The sequence below is a fragment of the Oncorhynchus clarkii genome, chromosome 20, assembly GCF_045791955.1.
Source record: "Oncorhynchus clarkii lewisi isolate Uvic-CL-2024 chromosome 20, UVic_Ocla_1.0, whole genome shotgun sequence".
Lineage (NCBI taxonomy): Eukaryota > Metazoa > Chordata > Actinopteri > Salmoniformes > Salmonidae > Oncorhynchus > Oncorhynchus clarkii.
The window spans coordinates 38,784,349-38,801,191 of NC_092166.1; the positions used below are offsets into that span (position 1 = coordinate 38,784,349).

The following is a 16,843-nucleotide window of genomic DNA, read 5'->3' on the forward strand; positions in this document are numbered from 1 at the left end:
CTAACTAGGCTAAAGCTAGCTAAATAGCAAAGAAGTTGCGGTCGAACAAATAATGCCTTATTACCAACACAGTATTGTAAACACATCCTTCGTGGCCAGTGGGTGCTTCTTTGCAAACTTTTTGTACAGCTTTGACAGTGCCTCTGATAGTAGTGGTGGCACTTGGTTTGCACGTGCAAATTCATCACACACAACATTCTATAATACAATTTTGTTATTTGACTTAAAATTAATTAAAAGCTTATTTTACGTGTATATTCTTTGACACGTAAAGACCCAAACAGCATTCCATAACTATGGCATGCTTTTATAAACTCAGCAAAAAAATAAATGCTTCTCACTGTCAACTGCGTTTATATTCAGCAAACTAAACATGTGTAAATATTTGTATGAACATAAGATTCAACAAATTAAGCATAAACTGAACAAGTTTCACAGACAAGTGACGAACAGAAATGGAATAATGCGCCCCTGAACAAAGGGTGGGGGGGGTCAAAATCAAAAAAGCAACAGTCAGTATCTGGTGTGGCCACCAGCTGCATTAAGCACTGCAGTGCATCTCCTTCTCATGGACTGCACCAGATTTGCCAGTTCTTGCTGTGAGATGTTACCCCACTCTTCCACCAAGGCAACTGCAAGTTCCCGGACATTTCTGGGGGGAATGGCCCTAGCCCTCACCCTCCGATCCAACAGGTCCCAGACGTGCTCAATGGGATTGAGATCCAGGCTCTTCGTTGGCCATGGCAGAACACTGACATTCCTGTCTTGCAGGAAATCACGCACAGAACGAGCAGTTTGGCTGGTGGCATTGTCATGCTGGAGGGTCATGTCAGGATGAGCCTGCAGGAAGGGTACCACATGAAGTAGGAGGATGTCTTCCCTGTAACGCACAGCATTGACATTGCCTGCAATGACAACAAACTCAGTCCGATGATGCTGTGACAGATAGCCCCGGACCATGACGGACCTTCCACCTCCAAATCGATCCCGCTCCAGAGTACAGAAAACCAAAACCCTGTCGCGAACACTGATGTCTTGCTCCCAGACAAACGAAACAACTTCTTTGCTCGCTTTGAGGACAATACAGTGCCACTGATACGGCCCGCTACCAAAACCTGCAGGCTCTCCTTCACCGCAGCCAATGTGAGTAAAACATTTAAACGTGTTAACCCTCGCAAGGCTGCCTGCCCAGACGGCATCCCTAGTTGCGTCCTCAGAGCATGCACAGACCAGCTTGCTGGAGTGTTTACGGACATATTCAATCAATCCCTATCCTAGTCTGCTGTTCCCACATGCTTCAATAGGGCCACCGTTGTTCCTGTACCCGAGAAAGCTAAAGTAACTGAGTTAAATTACTATCGCCCCATAGCACTCACTTCCGTCATCATGAAGTGCTTTGAGAGACTAGTCAAGGATCATATCGCCTCCACCCTACCTGACACACAAGACCCACTCCAATTTGCTTTCCGCCCCAATAGGTCCACAGACGACGCAATCGCAATCACACAGCACACTGCCCTAACCCATCTGGACAAGAGGAATACCTATGTAAGAATGCTGTTCATCAATTACAACTCAGCATTTAACACCATAGTACCCTCCAAACTCGTCATTTAGCTCAAGACCCTGGGTCTCGACCCCGCCCTGTGCAACTGGGTCCTGGACTTTCTGAGGGTAGGAAACAATATCTCCACACCGCTGATCCTCAACAGAGGGGCCCCACAAGCGTTCTCAGCCCTCTCCTGTACTCCCTGTTCACCCATGATTGCGTGGCCATTTACGCCTCAATCATCAAGTTTGCAGACGACACTACAGTGGTAGGCTTAATTACCAACAACGACGAGACGGCCTACAGAGAGGAGGTGAGATCTCTCGGAGTGTGGTTTCAGGAAAATAACCTCACACTCAACATCAACAAAACAAAGGAGGTGATCGTGGTCTTCAGGAAACAGCAGAGGGAGCACCCCCCTATCCACATCGACGGGACAGTAGTGGAGAAGGTGGAAAGTTTTAAGTTCCTTGGCATACACATCAAAGACAAACTGAAATGGTACACCCACACAGACAGCATGGTGAAGAAGGCGCAACAGCACAAAAAATACTCACAAACTTTTACAGATGCACAATCGAGACCATCCTGTCAGGCTGTATCACCGCCTGGTACGGCAACTGCTCTGCCCACAACCGTAAGACTCTCCAGAGGGTAGTGAGGTCTGCACAAAGCATCACCGAGGGCAAACTATCTGCTCTCCAGGACACCTATACCATCGGATGTCACAGGAAGGCCAAAAAGATCATCAAGGACAACAACCACACGAGCCACTGCCTGTTCACCCCGCTATCATCCAGAAGGCGAGGTCAGTACAGGTGCATCCAAGCTGGGACCGAGAGACTGAAAAACAGCTTCTATCTCAAGGCCGTCAGACTGTTAAACAGCCAACATTGAGTGGCTGCTGCCAACATACTGACTCAAATCTCTAGCCACTTTAATAATAAAAAATTGGATGTAATAAATGTATCACTAGTCACTTTAAACAATGGCACTTTATATAATGTTTATATACCCTACATTACTCATCTCATATGTATATACTGTACTTTATACCATCTACTGCATCTTGCCTATGCCATTCGGCCATCGCTCATCCATATATTTATATGTACATATTCTTATTAATTCCTTTAAACTTGTGTGCATAAGGTAGTTGTTGTGAAATTGTTAAATTGCTTTTTAGATATTACTGCACGGTCGGAACTAGAAGCACAAGCATTTGGCTACGCTCGCATTAACATCTGCTAACCATGTGTATGTGACCAATAACTTTTGATTTGATTTGGTGTAAAGCTCATTCCTTCGAAGATAAACGCGAATCCAACCATTACCCCCGGTGAGACAAAACTGCAACTCGTCAGTGAAGAGCACTTTTTGCCAGTCCTGTCTGGTCCAGCGACGGTGGGTTTGTGCCCATAGGCGATGTTGTTGCCAGTGATATCTGGTGAGGACCTGCCTTACTACAACAGGCCTACAAGCCCTCAGTCGAGCCTCTCTCAGCCTAATGCGGACAGTCTAAGCACTGATGGAGGGATTGCAAAAATTAAAACAGGAAGCACCAGTGACACGGTCTATGACACGGTCTATAAAAAAGTGGTCAGATGAAGCAGATGCTAAACTACAGGACTGTTTTGCTAGCACAGATTGGAATATGTTCCAGGATTCTTCCAATGGCATTAAGGAGTACACCACATCAGTCACTGGCTTTATCAATTGTGCATCGAGGACGTCGTCCCCACAGTGACTGTACATACCCCAACCAGGAGCCATGGATTACAGGCGACATTCACACTGAGCTAAAGGGTAGAGCTGACGCTTAAAAGAATTCCTGCTATGCCCTGCGACGAACCATCAAACAGGCAAAGCGTCAATACAGGGCTAAGATTGAATCATTCTACACCGGCTCCGACGCTCGTCTTATGTGGCAGGGCTTGCAAACGATTACAGACTACAAAGGGAAAAACAGCCGCGAGCTGCCCAGCTAAATCACTTCTATTCTCGCTTCGAGGCAAACAACACTCAGGCATGCATGAGAGCATCAGCTGTTCCAGGCGACTGTGTGATCACACTCTGCATAGCCGATGTGAGTAAGACCTTTAAACAGTTCAACATACACAAGGCTGCGGGGCCAGACGGATAACCAGGACGTGTGCTCCGGACATGTGCTGACCAACTGGCAGGTGTTCACTGACATTTTCAACATGTCCCTGATTAAGTCTGTAATACCAACATGTTTCAAGCAGACCACCATAGTCCCTGTGCCCAAGAACACAAAGGCAACCTGCCTTAATGACTACCAACCCGTAGCACTCACGTCCGTAGCCATGAAGTGATTTGAAAGGTAGGTAATGGCTCACATCAACACCATTATCCCAGAAACCCTAGACCCACTCCAATTTGCATACCGCCCAAACAGATCCACAGATGATGCAATCTCTATTGCACTCCACACTGCTCTTTCCCACCTGGATAAAAGGAACACTTATGTGAGAATGCTATTCATTGACTACAGCTCAGCGTTCAACACCATAGTACCCTCAGAGCTCATCACTAAGCTAAGGATCCTGGGACTAAACACCTCCCTCTGCAACTGGATCCTGGACTTCCTGACGGGCCGCCCCCAGGTGCTGAGGGTAGGTAGCAACACATCTGCCACGCTGATCCTCAACACTGGAGCTCCCCAGGGGTGCGAGCTCAGTCCCCTCCTGCACTCCCTGTTCACCCACGACTGCATGGCCAGGCATGACTCCAACACCATCATTAAGTTTGCAGACGACACAACAGTGGTAGGCCTGATCACCGACAACGACGAGACAGACTATAGGGAGGAAGTCGGAGACCTGGCTGTGGTGCCAGAATAACAACCTATCCCTCAACGTAATCAAGACTAAGGAGATGATTGTGGACTACAGGAAAAGGAGGACCGTGCACGCCCCCATTCTCATTGACGGGGCTGTAGTGGAGAAGGTTGAGAGCTTCAAGTTCCTTGGTGTCGACATCAACAACAAACTAACATGGTCCAAACACACCAAGACAGTCGTGAAGAGGGCACAACAAAGCCTATTCCCCCTCAGGAAACTAAAAAGATTTGGCATCGGTCCTGAGATCCTCAAAAGGTTCTACAGCTGCAACATCGAGAGCACTGGTTGCATCACTGCCTGGTATGGCAATTGCTTGGCCTCTGACCACAAGGCACTACAGAGGGTAGTTCGTACAGCCCAGTACATCACTGGGGCTAAGCTGCCTGCCATCCAGGACCTCTACACCAGGCAGTGTCAGAGGAAGGCCCTAAAAATTGTCAAAGACCCCAGCCACCCCAGTCATAGACTGTTCTCTCTACTACCGCATGGCAAGCAGTACCGGAGTGCCAAGTCTAGGACAAAAAAGCTTCTCAACAGTTTTTCCCCCAAGCCATAAAACTCCTGAACAGGTAATCAAATGGCCACCCGGACTATTTGCATTATGTGCCACCCCCCAGCCCCTCTTTTTACACTGCTGCTACTCTCTGTTTATCATATATGCATAGTCACTTTAACTATACATTCATGTACATACTACCTCAATTGGGCCGACCAACAAGTGCTCCCGCACATTGGCTAACTGGGCTATCTGCATTGTGTCCCACCCACCACCTGCCAACCTCTCTTTTACGCTACTGCTACTCTCTGTTCATCATATACAGTATGCATAGTCACTTTAATCATATCTACATGTCAATACTACCTCAATCAGCCTGACCTGGTGTCTGTATGTAGCCTCGCTACCTTTATAGTCTCGCTACTGTATATAGCCTGTCTTTTTACTGTTGTTCAGGAATGCCCAAGTGACTAATGCCCACATGCAGGAATGCCCCAAATTGCATGCTGCAGTTGAACCCTTCTCCCAAAAGTCTGATCTGCAGCAACTGCCTTTTGTTTACCCATCAGCAGCAGGGCCAGTGGGCCACCATCATATTAATGTTCTTACCAAGGGCGCGTGCAAGATGGCGGTCAGTTCAAATGTGTTTTTTTTGGTAGCTGAAGGAATTATTGGATTTCCTCACCCAAATATGACCATTCGGTCATTTCTAAGGTCATAAAACCCGTATGAATATGGTTTAGTTTGTTTACCAAAGTAATTTATTACTTTCTGAAAGTTATTCACCTCTAAAACTATTAAGTTAGCGACAACACTAGATCAGTTAGCTAGCTCAAAAACTAGGCTCCAAGAAAATTCCAGAGCAGGCAGGTGAGGACATCAAATGCAGAGTTGTTGACATCTGTGGATCAAAAGCCAAACTTCAGTGAAATGTGGACATCGTTCATCGTTTGGGTAGACTCAAGGATAATGACAAGAGACCAAGGACAACCATCATACAGTTTACCAACAGATCCAGGAACGAAGAACGGGGAGTTCTTCATCAAGCAAAAATTGAGGTTCCTGGATGATCTGACCTCAGTGACACAGGAGAAACTGTGGCCATGGTGGCTGTACCTCGAAAGGTAGGGAAACTGCATAGTTTGTTGGTGCAAGAGTGGTCATCGATGGGAAAGAAATGCGGACAAATCAGAACATTTGAGAGAGAGCCAGAGTCTAACTCGGACAGAACTGGTAGGCCTAAACAGGTGAAAAGCAGCCTTTTATTGTAAAGAATTTACACAAACACTTGAATGAGAAAAGGCTGACCTGAAAACTGGTAAACTAAACACTAACTATGGGTGAATAACTACTTATTGTTAGGTCTACACAATTAGGTCTACACAACAAAAATTCTCCCCTGTGGGAGTAAGAATAATTAGTTACTTTATGGTAAGACTCACCACTCTGGACTTTGGTTCATTTTAACAGTGAATTTGAACAGTGAAATCTTCTTATTAGGGAATATAAATGCATCAAACAACAAACAAAACAACAGGTTATGATTTCAAGAATTTGAAGAAGAGATTAACCTCTACGTGATGGGTTTCCCTAAACCCGGACGGCTGTTTCTGACGTGTGCTAATGTGACTAGAATGACTTTGTGTACAACAGCCAACTTTCCGGGACTTAGTCATGTCTTATGTGGGCGGAAAGATACATTTCTTGTTAATCTAACTGCAGTGTCCAATTAACGTTAGCTATTACAGTGGAAAAATACCATGCTATTGTTTGAGGAGAGTCCACAACAACAAAACTTTTATCACGGCTACTGGTTTGATACATTCACCTCTGAAGGTAAATAATGTACTTACATGCAGTAATCTTGCTCTGATTTGTCATACTGAGGGTCCCAGAGATAAAATGAATTATATTTTTGTTTGATAAATCTATTTTTTGTTCAAATGTAGTAACTGGGGTCGACAGTTTGACCCCACTGCTGTCTCTGGCTCCACACCCACCCCTCCAGGCCATCTAGATGTGTGAAAGTTAGTGTATAAGCTAATGATCCATCATGTATGACATTCCTGGGAGTGTTTAAACAAAAAAAAATGTATTACCATAGGATTTTTGTATGTTCTCTGTAGTTATGCACTTGGAAAATATCTAAATTGACCAATTCGGCACATTTGGGCAAACTCTTGGCAGACTTGATATAAAATATTGTGCGGTAATGTAATTCTTCACTGGATCAGTCTGAAACGTTGCACACACAGTGCGGCCATCTGGTGGCCTAAATTATACATAGACTCTGATCTGAAAGTATGGCCTTTCTCTTGCATTTCAAATATGATGAGAAAAAAAAACTAAACAAAAAAACATGTTTTTTTGGTTTGTATTATCTTTTACCAGATCTAATGTGTTATATTCTCCAACATTAATTTCACATTTTCACAAACTTCAAAGTGTTTCCTTTCAAATCGCATCAAGAATATGCATATTCTTGATTCAGGTCTTGAACTACAGGCAGTAAGATTTGGGTATGTAATTTTAGGTGAAAATTGATTTAAAAATTTTTAGAGTTAAAGGTGTATTTCAGGATATCAAAATTATCTTACGTATAGATTTTAATTCTGTATCTAATGTGCTGATTGACAGATATCCTCCACTGAACAGATCCAGCATTGTTAATCCTGAGTTTAATAATCTATGTCTTGGTCTTGGATTATTAGATATTTGGAGATCTAAATATCCTGATGAAAAGGACTTTGGGGCCTCCCGGGTGACGCAGTTATTAAGGGCGCTGTACTGCAGCGCCAGCTGTGCCACCAGAGACTCTGGGTTCGCGCCCAGGCTCTGTCGTAACCGGCCGCGACAGATTTTTTGGGTTTTGGTGAAATGTTCAAAGTGTAATTAAGACACTTTACAATAATAGTAACAGCTCTGTTAAATTATCCCATGGAACATCACAGAGATTCAACATTAGATGCGGAATTAAACAAGGATGCCCAATTTCTTATTTTAATTGTTCACACAAGTTATGGCACTTCATATCAATAAGGATAGTTTTAGGGGTATTCTATCATGACTCAGGATAAGACTCAGATGCAGACAGTTCAAATCACAGATGTTTATTGACAAAACCGGGGGCAGATAAATGACAGGTCAAGGGCAGGCAGAGGTCAGTAATCCAGGGCAGAGTCAGTAAGGTCCGACCACCGTAAAGACCTGGCAGGGAATAAAGCCACTCTCCAGGTGGTGTAATGCCCGGGAGAAGGTCGATGGCACAGTCATAGGGCAGATGCGGAGGAAGGGAGGTGGCTGAAAACCTTCCAGAAGTCCTGGTATTCCGCGGGAACGGCGGAGAGGTCCGGGGCAGGCTGCGCCGACTTCAAGCAATGAGCATGGAAAAACGGTCTCCAACCCTTGATTGAATCCACAGTCCAGTCATCAAGGGGATTGTGTTTCTGGAGCCATGAAAACCCCAACCCCACGGGTACCTGAGGGGATTTGATAAGTAGAAACTGGATCGACTCGCAATGGTTGCCTGACACTCGCAGGTTGATAGGGACCGTGTTGTGGGTGACTCTGCCAATCAAACGCCCATTCAGCGCTCTGACATCCATGGGAATGGAGAGGGGTTGAGTGGGGTAACATCCATAAAACTCTCATCTGCCCCAGAGTCAATGAGTACCCGAAGAGATTTGGACCGGTTACCCCACAGCAGGATGACATGGAGAGGGGTATGAGTAAGGGGAGACTGGACATTCTCAGTAATGCCCACCAGCGTACTCATACCTCCTGATGAGCCAGGTCTTTTTACAGGATAGGTAGAAATGTACATGTCCAGATAAAGAAAGATCTCTTCATAACCAAAAGTTAAATCTCTTTTCAATTTTCTCTACAATAGGAGAGAAATGTAAATTGGCCCGCTCTTTCTGAACTTTGCTAACTTTTAGATATGTGATCACAACGTTTACAGGGATATTACATACTGAGGTTAAGTCACATCTTTTCAACGCAAATAATTCACATTACCTAATATTCAGAAAAACTTGCTTCATGTGAGAAGGCATCATTATGATCTGTATCTCTTTATCTTGTCTATCTGAATATGTCACACCCTGATCTGTTTCACCTGTCTTGTGCTTGTCTCCACCCCCTCCAGTTGTCGCCCATTTCCTCCATTATTCCCTGTGCATTTATACCTGTGTCCTCTGTTTGTCTGTTGCCAGTTCGTCTTGTCTCGTGAAGCCTACCAGCGGTTTTCCCCTACTCCTGTTCTCTCTAGTCCCTGTTTTCTAGTTTTCCCGGGTTTTGACCATTCTGCCTGCCCTGACCTGAGCCACCTGCCTATCTGTACCTTACTGACTGTGCCCTGGATTACTAACCTCAACCTGCTCTTGACCTGTTGTTTGCCTGCCCCCAGTTTTGTCAATAAACATCTATGATTCGAACTGTCTGCATGTGGGTCTTATACTGAGTCTGACCCAGCAGACTTGGACCAGCTCCGCAACGCACACTTCTCCCAAGGAGCCACCATTGGGAGACACGAGCAGTTACTTCGAGGTCTTATGGAAGGATTCCAGACCTTGGTGGAACGCCACGACCAAGCTTTCCATACATTGCTGGAGCAAGTCCATGTATTGTCTATTCGACAGCCAGCCCCTGCCATTACCTCCCAACCTCTCAGTAACCCCGCTGTCAGCAGCCAACCCCGGCTTCCCGAGAACCCTGCTTACCTCCTCTGGAACGGTCCGCTGGAGATTCAGGGACATGTGGGGCATTTCTCTATCAGTGCTCCCTCATCTTTGAGCTAAAGCCCTCGTCTCTTCCCTTGGACCGCTCAAAGGTAGCGTACCTTATAACAGTGATGTCTGGGAGGGCTCTAGCCTGGGCTACCGCAGTTTGGGAGCAACATGCCACCGTGTGTTTCAGTCTAGAGGAGTTCATGGTGGAGGTGAAGAAGGTGTTTGAGTCTCTGTGTTCAGAGAGAAAGCCTGCTCGAAAGCTACTCCCGCGACGCCAAGACTCCAGTAGTGTGGCAGACTATGTGGTCGATATGGCCGTTGAGAGTGCCTGGAACCTGGAAGCCCTGTTCGACACATTCCTTCACGGGTTATCGGAGGAGGTGAAAGATGAGCTTGCAACCCGGGAGCTGCCCATCGATCTTGACCCTCTCATCGCCTTGAACATCCAGATTGATGGGCAACTACAGGAACGTAGGAGGAATCCCGGAAGTCCTTGACGTCTACATTTCAGCGAGAATCCGAGGTTACCCGAGTTCACCCGGGAACAGATTGGTGGTCTAGAATTCGTATTCAAATGCAACTTTGATGTGGGCAAGATCCCTATTAAGCTTGCTAACTATCATAAACAAGTACTTCTAACTTGGAACCTGTCACACCCTGATCTGTTTCATCTGTATTTGTGCTTGTCTCCACCCCCTTCCAGGTATTGCCCATTTTCGCATTATCCCCAGTGTATTTATACCTGTGTTCTTTGTTTGTCTGTTGCCAGTTCATTTTGTCTCGTGAAATCTACCAGCGGTTTTCTCCTTGCTCCTGTCTGTTCTAGTTCCTGTTTTCTAGTTTTGACCTTTCTGCCTGCCCTGACCCTGAGCCTGCCTGCCGTTCTGTACCTTGTCACACCACTCTGGATTATTGACCTCTGCCTGCCCTGACCCTGAGCCTGCCTGTCGTTCTGTACCTTGTCACACCACTCTGGATTATTGACCCCTGCCTGCCCTGACCCTGAGCCTGCCTGTCGTTCTGTACCTTGTCACACCACTCTGGATTATTGACCCCTGCCTGCTCTGACCCTGAGACTGCCGTTCTGGACCTTTTGAACCCTATCTGGACCTCTGCCTGCCCCTGACCTATCGTTTTGCCTGCCCCTGTATTAGTGATAAACTTTAGTTTCTTCTGCATCTGGGTCTTACCTGAAACGTGTTAGAACCTTATATACAAACAATTTTTCCCCACATAGATTTACAATCTGAAATAATAAAGACATAAATTACAAAAACAAGTCTTTGTTTTTACAGAACTGGTTTGACAGCAGCATTATCTAGGTTAAACAATTATTGAATAATGATGGACAACTATATGATTATCCAAAATTCATGAGAACACACAACGTTACATTCACTCCTGAGGAGTTTCAAATAGTTGTTATAAATGTAATAACATGTATATAAGGAAAGTATGTCAATGTGTTACTATTCCCTCTGCTAAAATGTACTGGATTGCAGCCCTAGGACAAGTGAACTGGAACAAAGTCTCGTTGTTGTCTGGTAAATATCGTATATCATAAAAACTCATTCATAGAATCTACCCTGTAAAGACCTTTATTATACACAGATTTAAAATAGATATTAATAACAAATGTGTATTTTGTGGTTGTGACCCAGAAACTCTTGATCATATATTTTGGGAATGTTCTTATGTCAGAAGATTTTATTTGAAAATAAATTACTATTAATGTTAATCTGAGAGACTCTGATATTATGTTTTATTTTGATCCAAATGATATGGACCCTGATTTAACTTTCATTTGTTTATTTTTCATGGCAGATTCTTTCTCCATAAAATGAAGTGGGTGGAGAACAAACCCCTTTTCACATTATTTAAGATAGAATTGAAATGTTTGTTTCAAATTATCCGTAAGTGTAAAAACAAAAAAGGAACCGTACCGTGAAACATTTTAACAAATTGAAAATGTATCTAGATATGTAATAGATATGGTAGGTTTATGTACTCTTGTTTGTATATTTCTGTTTTTGTATTTGTTTTGTTCATAATAATAAATTGTCACAGACAGGTTTATGTACTCTTGTTTGTATATTTCTGTTTTTGTATTTGTTTTGTTCATAATAATAAATTGTCACAGACAGGTTTATGTACTCTTGTTTGTATATTTCTGTTTTTGTATTTGTTTTGTTCATAATAATAAATTGTCACAGACAGGTTTATGTACTCTTGTTTGTATATTTCTGTTTTTGTATTTGTATTGTTCATAATAATATATTATTATTATAATAATACATAATTGAATATATATATATATATATTTTTTTTTAAAATAATAATTGTTCTTGCCATCCGGGATCCTAGGGACTTCCATACCACATTGAATTTGACATTTGAAAATAGTTAAGGTAAGGGTTGTGGTTATGGTTAAAGCCAGACTCAGTATGTCTCATTTATGTCATTTATATTTATGCAACGTCAAACTGCCGTGCGACAAAACAAAACCAGGCAGGACATAAATGTAAACAAATCCAGGCAAGACGTTATAATGTGATCTATCAGAGTCCTCAAGCGGCAGCTAGGCCCTTTGATCAGTCAGTCAGTCTCCTTTGCTTGCTACAAGCATAAAGGCAGCCTACTGCTGTCCAACGACAGTGCCGTTATCCGCTTGATCTCTTGCAGTGCAAACACTTGCCTGGAAAAGTTGGCCCAGTGCACTACTTTTGTGAAACAAATATTAAAACACAGTTTATTTTATTTAAAATTCAGATTTTTCAGGGGCATCCCTACTTCCCGTGGCTATAGGCTTATCACCCACCGGTAGGCTATGCACATTTGCAAGCAATGCGTTGCTTCACTTACCAGTAGACAGAGCTGGCTTTCGTGATTATTATCCATAGTCCAGCATGCACTGGTCTTGTTGAGGAGTCTAAATTATGGTGCAACAAAGCAAGAAAATATACTTAATCCCCTGATGAGTGAAAATCACCCACGATTCCATTTTTCATTAAGAAACTCTAAACTAGCAATAACAAAGCAACTTTTTGACCCGCCAGTGTTTCAAAAATCTGAGCTCCTGCGCATCATCAGCTGTCACAGACAGATGGACTGACAGCCAGGCTCAAATATTTTTCACCGTTATGACATGTATTTGCCAGCTAAATTACGCTGTTATTCTGTATCACTCAACTTTCATTTATAATGAGTCTCGTTTGTAAAGAGATGATTATAGCTAGATATATGTGTTGTTGATGTGTTGCTGTCAGGTGCAGACACGAAACAGAAAACAACTACCCACGAAACCCAAACGGAAAAGAACAACTTATATCTGATCCCCAATCAGAGACAACGATAGACAGCTGCATAGAAATATAGAAACTAGAATGCCCACCCTAGTCACACCCTGGCCTAACCAAAATAGAGAATAAAAATCTCTCTATGGCCAGGGCGTGACACCAGGGCGTGACAGCTGTAGTCGTGGATGGCTCATAGGAACAGATAGAACTTGTGGGGGAGAAATGATCAATTGGATTATGCCTCATAATCTGGATAAATCTGACTTGTAAATGTGTAAATAAAGCTGACAATTCGTAAAACCTCCATTTTTATCACTTTGAAATGACCTCCTGATGGGATTCAACTCTGACCCCATGTGTCTGCCACCCTACCCCTAACCTCCCACACCCTCATCCTTTACCCTCCGCCCCCCCCCGAATCTCTCCCCCACTGTGTGACTCCACCACTCTCCCATAGATGTGTTAATGGGATACTGTTATTATAAAGGGGAGCCTCTTCATTTCTTTGCCTATCCCTCTTGTTCCATTTTATAATGTATGTATGTAGTATGCTAAAAATGATCTATTTCTGTAAAGCAATATTGACCACAGAGCCACTCTAGTTAAATGTGTGTGTGTGTTTATGTGCATGTAGGCTTCTCACCGTGTCCCACTCTGAGGAGTCCTCATCCAGGAGCACAGGTCACATGACAGGTAACCCCTTTTATTTTGACTTCCTGATTCTCCCAAAGCTTTGACCCAGGAAAAACGTTAAGTACTCCAACCACCCAAGCCATAGACTATTCTCTCTGCTTCCGCAAGGCAGGCAATACCGGTGCATCAAATCTGACACCAACAAGCTCTTGAACAGCTTCTATCCCCAAGCAATAAGACTGATAAATAGCTACACTGACTATCTGCGTTAACCTTGTATCTTTATTGACCTCTCTATGCACACTCACCGGGCCCTACACACTCACAGGGCCCTACACACTCACAGGGCCCTACACCACTCACCGGGCCCTACACACTCACCGGGCCCTACACACTCACCGGGCCCTACACACTCACCGGGCCCTACACACTCACCGGGCCCTACACACTCACAGGGCCCTACACACTCACCGGGCCCTACACACTCACTTCATCATCTGTTCACTCACACATAATACGCACATACATTTATACTGACTCTACACACGCACACACACTCACAGGGCCCTACACACTCACCGGGCCCTACACACTCACCGGGCCCTACACACTCACCGGGCCCTACATACTCACCGGGCCCTACACACTCACAGGGCCCTACACACTCACCGGGCCCTACACACTCACCGGGCCCTACACACTCACAGGGCCCTACACACTCACTTCATCATCTGTTCACTCACACATAATACGCACATACATTTATACTGACTCTACACACGCACACACACTCACATACTGCTACTCTGTTCACCTTACATCCTTGCCTAGTCACCTTACCCCTATACATATCTACCTCCATCACTACAGTATCCCTGCGCATTGTTAATATGGTACTGACCCTGTATATAGTCACCTTCCCCCTATACATATCTACCTCCATCACTCCAGTATCCCTGTACATTGTTAATATGGTACTGACCCTGTATATAGTTTTCTTATTACTTACACTTATTGTGTTCATATTTCTTCTTATTTCTCATGTGTTTTTTCTGGTATTACATTTTTATTGATTATTACATTGTTGGATTTTGAGTTTTCTAGAAAGACATTTCACTGTACTTGTGCATGGGACATTAAAATGTGAAACTTGAAACAGTTGCAGGCTAAAGTAGTAAGAATGTGACTAAAGTGCAATAACAATTTTACCTGCCTATGTAATAACTGTAATGATATACTAAATATGTTTCAAATGGTTCTGATGTTCTCTCGATGCAGATATACGTAGTGATAAAACAGACAACTCTCCTCCTCTCCAACCTCACACTCTGAGAGAGTTTGAACAGGTGAGCTCTCCTCTTTCTCTTTTGGGCCATAATTCAATGCTCAAAACCTTTGTATCCTCACTGTGTTAACTTGTTGTCTCCATCTTGTGGGCCCAAAATGTACTGTAATGAAGCTGACTGAAAACTGACTGAAATCTGTGAGGAGCAGATCAAGTAGGCCAGCTGCTGTTGCAAGAGCCTGGATGTTAAAGTCAATTATTCAGTCTACAAAAAGCACAAAAATCTACACAACGAAAATCTGGAGAGAAAAAAAACGATAACTAAGAAGACCGAACCACGTGACCTCACCAGAATTTGTTTTTTTCCTGGTCAGGTCGGCCATTCCGATCGTGTACATGTAATGTTGGAAAGTCTTTGTTGTTGTTTAGATCCCTGGCTAAAGCACTTTGTTCTGGGGAAACTGTCTGAGGGATGGAACATCCCCAACACAGCTTCGTCCCCACAGCATGCCTCGGGCTAAAGCTTGTCCCAGTTATAGAGCTTATAATCTGGCTCAAAGTCACAAAGAATACTATTTCTGGACCCTGAATTCATGCCAAACACATTTTTTTTTTTTTACTTTTGATTTGATGCAACACTATGTGATATGAAAACCGGTTTGTCTGCTAGTCACACCGCTCTTTCTTTCTCACTATTCTCCATCTGATCTACTTTACCTCTCATTCCACCCCCCCACATTCTGTCCCTCACTCTATTCCACACATCACTCTTCCTCTACCTCCCGACCTCTCCCCCTCCACCAACTCTGTTCTCTCATCAATCTCAAATCACTTTATAAACAGTCCATGGTTCAAACACATTCCAAATCAAAATATCTTACTAGTGGGAGTCATGCACAAACCATTAAGTTTATAGAATCAAGATTCTCCTCCTTTAATGCAATTCTGGAGGCTTTGCTGCTCTCTGGTAAAATGGGGTGTACAGCCAGCTTCTCACGAAAGCAGAGGTTCCACTCTAAAAGAGGGTTGCGGCCCAAAGCAACCATCTTTCATGGGCGCCGACATTAGCCTCTTTAGGAAGTTACACCTCCACACATAAATTCACACACAGACATGCAGTGTACATATAAGCATGCTCACACACACACACACACACACACACAATCATGGTACAGTATAGTGGACAGAGTGTGGGATAGGAAGGTACAGTATATGGGACAGAGTGTGGAATAGGAAGGTACAGTATAATGGACAGAGTGTGGGATAGGAAGGTACAGTATAGTGGACAGAGTGTGGGGTAGGAAGGTACAGGATAGTAGACAGAGTGTGAGATAGGAAGGTACAGTATAATGGACAGAGTGTGGGATAGGAAGGTACAGTATAATGGACAGAGTGTGGGATAGGAAGGTACAGTATAGTGGACAGAGTGTGGGATAGGAAGGTACAGTATAATGGACAGAGTGTGGGATAGGAAGGTACAGTATAATGGACAGAGTGTGGGATAGGAAGGTACAGTATAGTGGACAGAGTGTGGGATAGGAAGGTACAGTATAATGGACAGAGTGTGGGATAGGAAGGTACAGTATAATGGACAGAGTGTGGGATAAGAAGGTGCAGGATAGAGGACAGAGTGTGAGATAGGAAGGTACAGTATAATGGACAGAGTGCGGGATAGGAAGGTACAGTATAATGGACGAGTGTGTGATAGGAAGGTACATTATAGTGGACAGAGTGTGGGATAGGAAGGTACAGTATTGTGGATATAGTGTGGGATAGGAAGGTACATTATAGTGGACAGAGTGTGGGATAGGAATGTACAGTATTGTGGACAGAGTGTGGGATAGGAAGGTACAGTATAGTGGACAGAGTGTGGGATAGGAAGGTACAGTATAATGGACAGAGTGTGGGATAGGAAGGTACAGTATAATGGACAGAGTGTGGGATAGGAAGGTACAGTACAGTGGACAGAGTTTAGGATAGGAAGGTACAG

General features: G+C 44.0%; 1 protein-coding gene across 1 annotated transcript in view; it reads left to right on the forward strand.

Annotated features, from left to right (window-relative positions):
• Positions 1 to 16,843, forward strand: part of LOC139376335 (myomegalin-like) — a 134,907-nt gene that overhangs the window by 2,758 nt on the left and 115,306 nt on the right. Inside the window, exons 2-3 of the mRNA XM_071118747.1 lie at positions 13,570 to 13,628; positions 14,847 to 14,914. Of these exons, the coding sequence (XP_070974848.1) occupies positions 13,570 to 13,628; positions 14,847 to 14,914 (127 nt within the window). The remainder of the gene's footprint in view (positions 1 to 13,569; positions 13,629 to 14,846; positions 14,915 to 16,843) is intronic.